A 14,360-nucleotide genomic window follows, 5' to 3' on the forward strand; every position below is an offset into this window, starting at 1 on the left:
TCGACTCTTCCTTCCTATATAGTGATCCTTATCGGTTATACTCCTAGAGAGCAGCATAGAACGTCATGCTAAGGCAATCATCGGGGCAGACCTTTTTATCGAAACAACTTCATCCTATTTGAATGGGCCCGATCCGTAGGATGCTGCTGAGGCCAGTACAGTCAACTCTCGAAAAGTTGATATTTTATATAACCATGCGAAATTTGATTTTCTTGGCTACTACGACTATCCGTTGAAGCCATCTTACATAGTTTTAGTGCTGGATAATTCGATTTTCCCTTGAATATCGAATTGCGGAGAATTAACTGTATTTTGTTGTGCTCCTCCAACTGCTCGGATAGGTTCACTCTTTGCATTATCAGTTTCATCTTTCTAGCGAGCTTGGGAGAATAACCCATCGATTACAAAAAGGCACAGCCCCGACGACAGCATGTTTCAGGCGACTCTAGCTAGGGTTGGTCATTTGTGATATGGCAAGGGAAAATTTAAAGATAATATTTTCATTGATAAGTTCTCTGTTGAATAAATATAAGATAAGGTACACCGGCACAACTTGAAACGGAAGACGTAACTATTTGTGGAAGTGAATACTCTCTGCCATTATTTTCAACCGTATAATATATATCTAAATTTACCCTATTACTGTCGAAACGGGTAGTTAAGAACAGCTTAACGTTTTCCTCATTTTTGTTCACATAGGGTTTTTGATCTAATTTTTGTTCTACTAAGCACAACCCACGCTTTACCTTATTGAACGGGTTTTAACAATAATTGAAATGTTTCTATCAAAGATGACTTCTAAATTTTTTCCCCTATCCATAAGTACCGTTGAATTTGATAAAAAGCCACACATTGCACTATGGGGATTCAGGTGGAAGAAGACCGACTTCTCTCGATTCGGATTCTGTAATCTGCTATCGAAAGAAGACTATTTGATGCATAAAATCCCACAAAAAGAATTCTCAAAACTGCCTCTATTACTGCGATACAGGTAATAAAATTGGTCATCTGCCATTTCATGTGAAAAGCAGTCATATATTTGAAACTTAATTTCTCTAAACTGAAACAATTTAGTCCTTTGAAATAAGATGTAGCTAAAAGCCTAAATTTTAAGCTTTCAAATGGTATTTTTTATAAACAATTAGAAAAAACATGCAATATAGACCAACGAAAAAAAAAAAGTTTTTTATCAGCTTTAATGTTCAATACAAAAAAGTTTGTAATTGTTTTCAGTCGGACAACATCCACGATTATCTTTAAAGAACCTAGAATTACTAGCAAAAAAATAAGCTGCAGATAGCTGCGCAAATGAACTTATGACTAGATTGAATATATTTGACTTAACAATTATAATTAGTGATAATCCAAATATTAGGCAGCTTGAACTCGGGCAAACATAAGGTCTGGTCTCGTATCTTTTTTTCTGCTTTTCCAAGATTAGTAAGTTGAAGATGTGCAAAATGCATGCTTTCAACATACTTTATTAGGTTTTACCAGATTCTTATTTTACTGCAACATACAGCGGAAGCGTTAAAGCATGTGCGGAAACACACCTATTATTTACTGAAGTTTACGTCCAAGTTGATAAACAATGATGTTGTACCACAGTTGAAAAGATCAGATATAATAGAGCGCTTTCCCGGCGCATGTTAGTAATTTAGCTTCCTGTACCAAAAACAACGTTATTCTTTCAGCTCGGTTCTGCCGTCGATATCGAGATAGGTAGAATCTGTATTATTATGTTAAAAAAACAGAATTGGTATTATGATTCATGCAGTGGAATACTATTCCCCACGACCTAGGTATCGATAGAAATTCACCGTAGGACCTACATACATATAAAGCATGAAGTGATTCATTTGAAGCATGTTAGTGTGAGAAGTGATTATTCAAAGATAATATGGAGACCCGAAAAATTATTAGTATTTTGAGAGACCCAGGGCAGCAAACTCGATGTACAGAATAAAAGTGATTGCTTAAGACCTTGATCTTGACTTGTAAAGTTCCATCATCTTTTTGCTCCATAATAGTGAGGAGGGCACCGAATACCATTCTGTGATTTACATATAACCAGAACTTCTTGAACTCATAAAGATTTTCGGGACATTGTTTACGACATAATTTAACCTTACTCAATGACCATAACTCCAGAATAGTTTGGAAGCAATTAATATTTGATCACTGATACTCTACGGGGCTGTCCAGAAACCACGTGGTCCATTTTTTTTTATGATTTTGAACCTCTCCCCACAACGGGGTCAAACGTCCATACAAATTTCTGAAAATTTGTATCGATCGGGGTATTTCGTATCCCCCCCCCCTAAATTGACTACTTGGTTTCTGAATGGCCCCTAAGATGCATATTGCGTTACACATCATTAGTAGGGACCTGATGACATGTCAAATACGTCGAAAATTTACGAGTCAAACCACGTCAAACCAAGAGGACATCTAAACAGGTGACATTTTGTAGACCATAAGATATTACATGACTTCAAAAATATCTCGAAGCTAATAATTCATACCCGTGCTATCATAAATCAAGACAAACATGCATAAAAAGCAAGAAAATATTTTTGGCCACCTTCTTGTATGGAGATTCCCCACTGTGCATTGTTGAGATATTGTTAAAAACCTACACACTTAATCTAGCTCGGTAAAATCTCCAACAGCCGATTACTTCGGCAGTAACTTTTGCTGATATCTCTGCAAAATATCTGTTTGTTAGCTGATATCTCGGCAAAACGTTATTTGTTAGCTGAGTCTCGGCAATTGTTTTACTGAATCTCAGCAAAATAAATTGCAGAACTACTCGGCTGTTGGAATCTCGGCGAAAAAATTTAAGTGTGTAACACTCCTTCTTGATTCCAAATTCGTCCTACGAGTTTCAATTTCGTCCAAACGCATTGAAACGCCATTGGATTTTCTTCGTCCTACGGATGAAGGTAAAAAATCGAGCTCGCCAGGAGCGCTTCTTTTGTTTTGAGAACAATGAGTGTAAATATTCACACAATACGCTCTAATAGGCTTTGTGATGTAGCTTGTGAACTAACCCATCGGTACAAACGTAATACTAATTTATGCATGGTGAAATCATTGATTATACTGATGTTTTCTGCTCGATAGAACGGAAATGAACGATTACGACGAAGTTGCGCTCTACCCTACCTTAGTCCGCTAATAATAACACACATTTGTTTCGCATCGCTGAAATCTTCACAAAAAAGGTGTATTTTCAGTATTTTTCCCAGATATTTTTGCTAAATTACTTATTGTGACTAGTCAGAGTGCTGGTATAAGAAAATCCGATCCCATGTGTTATTTTTTCTGAATTTAAACATACCAAACATGTACGCACACTTAGTTTTTTCTCCCGAGCTCGGCTGTGCAAATCTCGGCAAAAATAAGTTTCACTGAGATCTCAGCAAATGTGACATTTGATTGCTGAGTGTTGGATAATGCTTAGCTGAATCTCAGCAAACAAATTAAATGTTTGCTGAGACCTCAGTAAAAAAAATTTGCCGAGATTTGCACAGCCGAGCTCGGTAGAAAAAAAAAACTATGGTAGATAGGGGCAATATAGTCCCCCTAAGAAAAACACATCATAAAATCATTCATCATCAAAACATTCATAAATGTATGATAGCTGTGATCATGTTCATGATTTGGAATATGTTTGATAATACACAATGTTCAAAATATGGATAAAATATAATAGACTCAATAAATTATTATGTTTGAAAAATTTCAGTTTTCGCTCCGATCAACAACCATACGGGGCAATATGAGCACCCTAGTAAAAGTCAACGTTTTACAGGTTTTCACTAGAAAATAACATTCAGGAATCGTGTGAAATAGAAACATAAGTTCTTTTTGCAACAGTTACGTGTATTGTTCTCTGTAGAACCAGCGGATCAGTAAAATGTAATATAGTGAATGCAATGCTTGTTTTCTTGACTGCATATCTTATAATATTTTAGAGATTTTGAGCTAATGTTACATTTCCATTATTATCTTAGACATCTAATTGAATTTTGATACGGTTTTCATGGAGATGCATATTAGAAGCATTTTCAACAAGTTTGTAAAAAAATAAGATTGAGTTAATAGGTATTATGCCCAAACGAACGGTGGCCCATCTCGGCCCGTATGGTCTTCTTGGCCCCATCCCCCCTAAGTGTGTACGACGTACCGAAATGTGCACAGAAAGGCATATTGAAATGGTAAACGCCACTTCAGGAAACAAGTCAGAAGGGTATAACTCGAAACGTAAACAATGACATTGAACGTCGATTTCTCTTGAATGACAACACACCCACGGAATCTGACTACACCAGCTCATAGAACAAACATTGCTCTATCAGATGAGTAAGTTAGTTTGAGTGGGTGTGTTGTGATTCGTAAGAAACCAACGATCCAAGTCATTGTTTACGTTAACAACTGTATAAGTGCATCTAGAACACTAAGTTGAGCAATAAGCTTATATGCGATATACAATAAGCTTGAAATGCCAAGAAGAAGAAAGAAGCGGAAAGATGTTTAACCAGAGTTGATTTGGAGGAGTCCCGTCCACTAACCGCAGTTTCTCGAATGCGCTTCATTTAATTAGGGTTTTTTTTTAATGTGATTAGGATCAATTATAAACTTGTCACCGAGAGAAAATCAGCTCAATAGATTGGAAGACAGCCGAGAAATTTGTATCGGTATAAGGCCACCCACGGAGGATTTCTGTAGTTTTCTATCCGCCAAGTAGGTTTTCCCAGATCAGGCTTTCATACTGCTGCTGAAATCCACAGTTATTATTTTAAAGCTTTATGTCAACCAATACATGCATTTTTACATTGTGTGATACTCCTATGCATGTCGAGAAATTTTATGATCACCGATCTCTGAATGTGTACTTAGCTATCAATCGCTGAATGTGACTCATGTTGAGACAGTTACTGTTGAGATTATTTTCCCTAATTTGTAATTAATAAACTTAATAAAAGTTGTTGTTTAGTAGGTTAGTATGGTAATTACATATAATTTTTAGTAAATGTCAGCCAATTACCTAGAGCAACATTTGTAAAGTACGCTTCACACTAAAACACACACTACACAACAGTATGAAATGAGGCAAAAAGGGAAGACGAGATTTGGCATAGAACAGAGACTGGACGCATCAGAAAGGGAATATAATGAATCAAATTATGAAAAACAGGGGCCTTGCTACTGGTTAGAATTTATTCGGAGCTTCAAAGCGAAAGTCGAGTCCTCAGTAATTATTGTGCTACATAAATCGAACAAGTTAAGTGAATTCAACCACGAATTAGCTTGGGATCCGCCAGTCCGGCCTGTGATCCGGCGAAGTGAATTGAGATCCACCAATCCAGTGTATGATTCCTGTGCGATCTACCAGTCCGGCTTTCGATCCACCCAACGAACGTGCGATCTACCAATCCAGTGTTCGATCGGCAAACCGACATTGAATCCACCAATCCGGCTTGCGATTGGACATTAAGCGTCGTCTACGTCTCTGACTTATGCACTCCACATTTTACGGTCTCAAATTTTCTCGCATTGGACCACAGCTCGGTTATATCTCGTCCTCCGTTCATGCGGTCTCCACGAATATCCTGGGATTCATCAGCCACATAATTGTAAGAAAATCTTAAATCCCCCGGTTGGGTGTTCCCTCAGTGATCCCCATTTAGATAAGGTTTAGTAAGGAGGTCCGTCTGGCACCCTTTTTAACAACTCTCTGAAAGTGAAATCAAACAGCTTTGCAACATCTTCTTGTAACGTAGAAGTACAACATTTCAACATAAAACATTTTTATAGTGAAATGAGTGCATTCCATCATCATGTTTCAATGTTATAGTTAAATAATCGAGAAAAATAATGCGATATCGTCACAAACACCAAAGTTCACTAGTGTAAACTAGAAAAGCATGTTATTAGTAAAGCGTTACGGGTTTGTCTTAAAAGATAATATGCTTTAAGGTATCGGTAGTCACCCCTAGCTCTGACAGTCACAAGAAGAAGAAAAATCTACTCTTGACACCCGCAGACGACCAGCAGGCAAAGCAAATGAACCCATTTGCCATGGATTTTATTTTTTTTGCGCTGCGGTGGCAGTGAGCTGGCTGCAGCACTCACTTATGGAACAGGCTTCATTGGTTCATGGTGAGGTTTCTTTCTCCATGCATTCTATTCACCTATTCAAACACCAGCCATCCAGCCCAACGCGGGATTCTACACCATACACTGGATGCAGCTTCTGCAATGCTGCCTTGATATGGCTCTATTATGAATTTTAATTACACTTCATCCCTACTTTTTCTCGAGTGAACTTGTTCACTTTTTCGATTATACTTGCCAGAGTAGCATGCAACAATGTGCTGCGGTAGGCTGAGATGCATTCTCTATAGCCGCTAGACGCTAGAGTGACGATTGTGAGCTATGGTTTAAACATTTATTAAATTTAAAATGAGTTACAAATTGAAAGCATAGATATTTATTCCTTTGTTTTAAAAATAAAAAAATATATATATAATTAAATGTAATACACTTCAACTTCTTTTTACGACAACCTTTTTACGACCAAAATTAACTTCTTTAACTGAATTGCTCAATATCTCGGTATTATTTCAAGATATCTACTTCAAATGTTCTGCAAATTTGGAGTACGAGTCAAGGGCCATTCATGATGACCGCGAATGGCTACAATTCATGCCGTTAGATGGTAACACTGCTCCGGTATAATCTTATGAACCTCAATTTCAGGATCGTTTCTAGATAGTGACTTCGAATGTTCAGCAAAGTTGGAGTATCAGTCAAGAGTCAGCCAGGGTTGCCGTGAAGGTTTGAAATTTAGCCAGTAGATTGCGACACTGCTCAAGCATAATCAAACATAACTCAATATCACGGTATCGTTTTAAGGTAGCGACTTCAAATGTTTACCAAAGTTAGAATATATTTCATTCCAAAGGGTCCGGGGTTCAACCCCAATCGGTGTTGTCAACATTTTCTGAGGCATAAAATATCTGATCATGCCTTCCTTCGGAAAGGAAGGAAAGCCGTTGGTCCATGAGCTGATGGGTCGATAGGTAGGATGCAGATAAATAGGTGCCTCACTGGCGTCGGTAGCATTTGTACTCAGAATGGAAAACAAGATCGACGGAAAATAAATCAAGAACCAAGAGCACTATCGGGAAGGGAAGAATTTCTCCTACCCGATGGTATTGTTAATTTGCGTGGGCGTATTCGGTTCGCGTGAAAAGGGCTTATCAAGTGTTGTGTACAAAAGTTGATAGGCCCATTTTTTATGTTACGCGAGTATTATTCATTTGTTCATTTTTTGTGAACAGGGCCCCACTGTTGTGTCACTTTTTGTCGAGTGAGTGAACTCAAATCCATCCGTGCACTCGGCTATGTAAAGTACACCTTCCTAACTAACTTTTTTGTTGAGCTGCTTTTAGCCTCATTGTTGAGACGAGATGAGAAGTAGGCTGAGGGCCAATTAGGTAAATGTACCCATTTATCGTTTTAAGGTGGGGCGTCAAGAGTACGATGAAAAGTCACCTATATGACATGAGGGAATTCCTAAGGGAACGTTTATTCCTATCGTTATTAAAGAGTGCATGAAAACAAAAGTTTTTTTTAAGAAGAAGATTACCCAAGTCACCGTAAGCACGTTATTTCGCCTTTTTGAAAAAAAAAAACTTTCAAGCACTGGTACGAAACAACGTGCTTATGGTTACATTGGTATTTTACAATACGCTAAAAGAGAGAGGGGTCTGTTGACGCCAGGATGGACTGGCCGAAACTCAGGGCCTGGGGTTCAGTAATCCGAAATCACAAAAATTCACAGTACAAAATAGTTCAATTTTATTTACACTTAGGGTAGAGCAATACTTCGTCTTAATCGCCCATTTCCGTTCTATCGATCAGAAAAGATCAATAATATTAATGATTTCACCGTTAGCAGCGTTAGTTCATTAGCTACAACATCAATCATATTAGAGAGCATTGTATGAATATTTAAGCTCATTGTTCTCAACACAAAAGAAGCACTCCTAGCGAATCCCCTTTTTCTACGTTTATCCGAAAATCTAATAGCGTTTCAATGCGTTTGGATGGAATTGAAACTCGTAGGACGAATTTAGAACCAAGAAGCAGTGTTAGATTTTGAACAATATCTCTACAATTTGTAGAGACTCTTAATCAAATCCAACGGTACGTATGGAAAGGTGAATACATTTAGATATCATTTTTGAGAGAAATTTTCCATTTTTTGTTCAAGCCAGTTCAAAAAAGAGAGGTAAAGCGGGGGTTGTGCTTAGTAGGACGGAAATCAGATCAAAAACCCTATCTATAATGAATTTCTGTCTGTCTGACCCTTATAGACTCGGAAACTACTGAACCGATCGGCGTGAAAATTTGTATGCAGGGGTTTTTGTGGAAGGGAAAGGTTCTTATGATGGTTCGAGACCCCTCCCCACCTGTAAAAGGGGGGGGGGGGCTCCCATACAAATTAAACAGAAATTTCTGCATAACTCAAGAACTAATCAAGCCAATGGAACCAAATTTGGCATGTGGAGGTCATAGGGGACAGCCCTTTAGATGAGAGGGGGGCTACGTACAATATAGCATGCTTTTTTAATTGTATGTATGTATGTTTGTAAAGGAAACCACTCATTGTTGCAGGCTCAACCATTAGACAGTGGACTGTCCACCTCGTACGACTTGATCAAGTACAACACCTGGTTGTATTTAATTTATCTGTGTATGAAGGGCCAAAAACGGAGGGCGAACCTGTAAGCAGAGACACTTTTAGTCCGCGGGATCAAAGAGAATCTCCTTCCAACAATACATTGCACAAATACCTAAAAATGATACAAAATTTCTCTCATAGGCCAGTCTCATGCATGTTGTGTTAGTTTTCCGTCCACTGTTAAACATCAGTTATTACAATGAATAACGCCAAAATTTAAAGCAATGAAGCTGCAACCTTAAAACTAATAGGTTATTTTGGACCAGCTGAATTATGCAAGGCAAAACCCATAAGTGAATCAAATCACACAAGATATTTCAGCTTTTGAGGTTTTACGAGCACTGGTTGGCACAGTGCCTGTTTGTACCTTTTACCATCACACGAAATGACTAGCCCTACAACCCAGTGACACGGATAGAAATCTCCTTATACCTTTTGGCAAATTTCTATTACTGATTATCCATAAAATGTATAAGTCAACTAATAAGCAGACACCTTGCAAAAAGTTAATGAAGATCATGTATCAAATGAAATGTATAAGCGGTCACACATACCTTTAATGAATTCGTATAGGACCTATGTGGTTTGTCTTATGGAATGTATAAGGCTGATGTTTTGGCAAAAATGTATAAGTGAAACACATGAATAAAGTAAATAAATTTCGTTTGTTTTGAAAATCTTCGCAGTCACGTTCGAGGGGAATGAGCAAATGAGCATTCTCCATCGACGAATACGTGTTAGTTGAGGTTCATCAATGCTTGAGTTTCAACCCGAAATTTGCGAAATCGGAAGCGATCCACATAAGTAAAAACATCAATTTAATTTCGGGCAAAATTATTATTTTGAATATTGTCGCAGAGGCTAGAACCTCGATAAAACTATAAATTCTGCATGAAACAACACAAGCGATGAAAATCTATCCACGGTTGAACAAAAACAAATGTTGAATTCAAAACTCAGTGGTTGCCTTGATCAAAAGAATGTTGTTATGTCAAAATTCAAATTAGTGCAGGTAGTTGGTTTATGTTTATGTTTAGTGAATGACTCTACCTTCGATGCAGACAATACAGTCAGGAATCATTATTGCCGGGGTAACGGGGGCGTGAATATGGAACCGCGAATAAGGATACCCACAGCTTATGGAATTTTCACTAATGGGGGCTGTAGTGGATTATCTCATTTGTTTCAATACATAAAGCTGTACTGTCTTTGACAAAATTGCTGTACTGGGTTAGACCAACAAGCCTGTGCCATTGGATTTAGGTTAAACCGGGTACTACGCCGCTAGAGGCGCTTCACTTTTATATTACTTATGACGGGCGCTATAATATATGGATCATATTTCCAACATAGAATATTTCGTGATCCTAGCCTCAAGGTTGCAAAGACTCATTTCAGCTAAAATAATGGTTTTCGGAATAATAAAACCAAAAGATGGTATGATGGCATGTTTTACTTGTAACTTACAAGAAGAGGTTACAAAGTATGCGTTGGAAACATAAAACCTGTAAATTTTGCTTTCTATGAGTCACAATCAGCGATTTGCTGATCGCTGAGTGAGTGAGTGAGTGAGTGAGTGAGTTTGTGAAAAATCGCTGATTGTTACTCTTATGAAGTGAAATAAACAGGTTTAATATGTCAAACACATTCTTTGCAACCTCTTCTTGTATCCTACCAATTCAAAATTTGATCATAGCATCTAATTATTTCATAATTTAGAAAAACATTGTTTTAGCTGAAATGAGTCTTTGCAACCTTGCCTAGCCTTATAGAAAGTTACTGTCTTCAGCAAAGTTGTTCAGATGACCAAGTTATTTCGTATGGTGGCCATATTAGTTCAGAACTCTCTCACTACGCAGCGCTAGTGTGCATGTGCAATTCCTATATAAACTGTATCTCGAGAGCCTGGCCATACAGAAAGTTGCTGTTTTGAGCAAAGTTGTGCAGGTGATCAAGTCCTTTAGGATGATGATCATATTAGTTCAGAACACGCTCACTACGCGGCGCTAGTGTGCAAGTGAATTTCCTTTATAAGCTGTATCTCGAGAACCTGGCCATATAGAAGGTTACTGTCTTCATCAAAGTTGTTCAGGTGACTAAGTCCTTTAGGATGATGGTCATATTATTTCAGAACTCTCACACTACACGGCGCTAGTGTACACATGAACTTCCTTAATATGTTATGTCTCGAAAGCTTGTCCATATAAGATGTTGCTGTGCAATGTGAGAACAGGAACCGGAAAAGGGATGACGTGTAGAGACCGGAAATCGATGTCAGATGCCGTTTTGGAATCCAAGATGGCGGCCATCGGGTCAAGAAAAACTGTCAAATACTCTACAATATGAGTATTTCCGGAAAGGAAACGACGTGTAGGGGCCGAAAATCGATGCCAGATACCATTTTGAAATTCAAGATGGCGGCCATCGGTTCAATCAAAACTATCAAATACCCTACAATATGGGTATTTCCGGATAGGGGATGACGTGTAGAGGCCGGAAATCGATACCAGACACCATTTTAAAACCAAGATGGTGGCCATCGGTTTTAAGAAAAACTGTCAAATACCCTACAATATGTGTATTTCCGGAACGACGTGTAGAGGCCGGAAATCGATATCAGACGCTATTTTGGAATCCAATATGAAGGCAACATGTTTTCCATAAATAAGGCTTACCAAGCATATTGCGTATAATTTATTGCGTATAGCGTATCATTGAGCAAGATCGCAACGTAACGTGAAAAATTAATCAAAACAATAAAACGCTTTGATTTGTTTTGTTTTTTTCTATCGTAAACTACAGATTTATTCCACATTTTATTTTCTCTTTCGATAACAAAGAACCAACCAGCGCTGTCATGCTTTATGAATTCTAGTCAGTGCTGTAAATTCTCAAAATCATTTGAACATTTTTGATGAAAATGAGAAAAGTAGCTATTCGCTATCAAAGGGGACCTCCTCCGAATGGGTGATATCAGTTGCTTAGTCATTTGACGAAGGCATGGATCATTCTCATTTGAGAAACGCTATATATCATTCGATTGAGTGTAACCTATACACAAACGGAGCTCTGGTCGACATTCCGGCGAAAAAGCTAAGCCAACCCGACACCAACCTGACTTCTATCAAACCCCAACCCGATGTTAACCCGACATTGACCCGGCATAAACCCAAAATTGACCCGACATTAACACGACATTGGGTCGTCATCGACCTTAAATTAGCCTTACATTGATCCGACATCGGGTCGACTTGTCGGTTCGGGACCATTTTCCTGGATTTCTTCCATACTCCACTGTCGTATATCAAATGATACTGAGTGACTCAATTGACAGTGACAATGAGCTTCGAATGAGAAAGGGGCTCTTCAAATTATGGTCATGTGAGAATTCGTTTACACAGAATTGATTGAATGGTTGTAGTGGTTCATTTTCAATCGAATGAAATGAAAATTTACAGCACTGATTCTAGTCACTCTCGTTCTTCCACTCCGTGCAAATCTTGCATTTTTGCACTCCGTTCAACATTGCTGTCCAATGTGCAGAAACTTTCGACCTCGGAGAGTTGATTTAGTTTTAACTCAATTTCTTCTACACCAGGTGGTGGATGAAAATATCATCCATATTCACTGTAGAGGGGTCCAGGAATAAATTTGTAGTTAACGATAGAAAAAAAAAACAAAACGAATCGAAGCGTTTTATTGTTTTGAGGAATTTTCCCCTTTACGTTGCGATCTTGTTCAGTGATACGCCATGTCAGCATTCCGCTAACAACCCAATTTCATTACTTCATTATGATGGCTACCAGTTGTATAGATTTTTCTCCTTTAGTTTACTTAAATCTTTGGTTTTTATTAGTTAGGTAGGTTCTGATTCAACACATTGGAGTTTAATTTTTATACCAGTGATCTTGACTTTTTTACCTAGGGATGAGTACTTAAGGGGGTTAGATTTTGATAAGTTCTTTAGTGGGAATGACACTGATAAAGACTGCATATTGTAGTCGAAATACGTATCTGTCATGGATACCAAAATTAATTAAGTGGAATTAAATGGAAGATAACCTTTTTTTCCTTTATTAATAAATTGGTTTGATCGAATAGCTGTAAAATAGTAATAAAATAAAAAAATGTGTGCAAATTGTTTGACGAAAATTAAGGCAAACGTTATGTAATAGTCTATAAACCATAAAGTAATGAATGGCCAATCGGATTGTCGGAGACCTCTTCAGAAGTCATTGCTTAAACCTGAGAGATGTCCTAATGTTGTTCGAATTATATAATTTTTTTATTAGGGTAAGTAAGCTTGTTATGGCATATGTATCATTTATCACATATTATACATGCAATTGCTCCAGTTTTTCGCCCTACCGAATTGAATCACATAGGCCATGACTCGTACATGCCAAAGCTGCAATTTTTTTCGTCCATATTTTTGATCTCAAATTGCTACCAAATTTAGCGCAACTTGTTTCAGAAAAATGCAAATACGGGGGCATTGCAATTTCTGTTCTCATCCTAAATGAGGATAAAAACGACAAAATAAATATCGTGTCAAAACATATTATAAAGGGTGCCCACAGATAAATGGCTTCGCTTTGAAAAAGTTGTAATATTTTGCCCTTTGGGATAATTTTAAAGAAATTTTGGGTGAGATGGCCTCAGCGTGTATTGTTTACACTGAGTGAGTTTCAAGAAATATCTAGTAGTTTTGAAAATGGAGCCGAAAGAGCAGCGCGTGTGCGAGAACATTTTGCACACTCACCTAACCCATATCTTTCACACCGAGCCATCGCAAAGATGTTGGGAATCCAACAATCTACTGTTTCTCGTGTCATAATACGTTTCAGAGAACATTTAACTGTGGTCAATTTCGTGCCGAAGAATCTCAATCCCCCAAAACAGACCGGAGTTGCGGTCGATCGAAAGATACTGGGCTGTAATGAAGCACGATTTTCGTAAGCATCCTAAAGTTTTCACTACGGGGCAGGAAATGTTGAAAAGCATATACAAAATTCGATTCAACCGTTGTAGAGAAATATAATGAAATAAAGATACGTAAACCAAGCTTATTTATATAGCATTATATTCCCAGAAAATTCGGTTGAGGGACTTATTTTTGGCGAGTACTTCTAAGTGCCACAATTTAACTGTGGACACCCTTTAGTGTAATTATATTCCTCGATAATTTTGATATTTCACGTACGTAGGTGCCGTTTCTCAAGCTCAAAAACACAAAGGAAATGCATAAACTTACCGTTGGTTGCGGATCTGCATGGACAATGCACTCAAGCTGTGCCTCAAATCCTTCTCCAGAGTGAATCCAAGACTTATCCACACTGATGTCGGGTGGATCTGTTTGAGGGAAAATGGAAAGCAATAAAACATCGTTAGCGGAAACATATAAAATCAATTTTCATCATATGTTAATTTTTTGTATGCGCAAATTGATAAGTTCAACAATTTTATTAAGATATGTTATTAAGCTATAACTGTGTTCCCACTCAGTCAACACCAATACGATAACCCGGTTTAAGAGCGCAGAAAAATGCGCAGCTCAAATGAGAGACAGGGAAATTAAAAATTACTTTTATCAACAGTTCTT

The 14,360-nt window shown here is 37.8% G+C and overlaps 1 protein-coding gene across 1 annotated transcript in view; it reads right to left on the reverse strand.

Moving 5' to 3' along the window:
* Positions 1–14,360, reverse strand: part of klg (klingon) — a 468,581-nt gene that overhangs the window by 61,943 nt on the left and 392,278 nt on the right. The window contains exon 6 of the mRNA XM_065226477.1: positions 14,013–14,110. Within this exon, the coding sequence (XP_065082549.1) occupies positions 14,013–14,110 (98 nt within the window). The remainder of the gene's footprint in view (positions 1–14,012; positions 14,111–14,360) is intronic.

The sequence above is a fragment of the Ochlerotatus camptorhynchus genome, unplaced genomic scaffold (genome assembly GCF_037179485.1).
Source record: "Ochlerotatus camptorhynchus isolate MF236.1 unplaced genomic scaffold, CSIRO-AGI_Acam_v1.1 ptg000251l, whole genome shotgun sequence".
NCBI classification, from domain to species: domain Eukaryota; kingdom Metazoa; phylum Arthropoda; class Insecta; order Diptera; family Culicidae; genus Ochlerotatus; species Ochlerotatus camptorhynchus.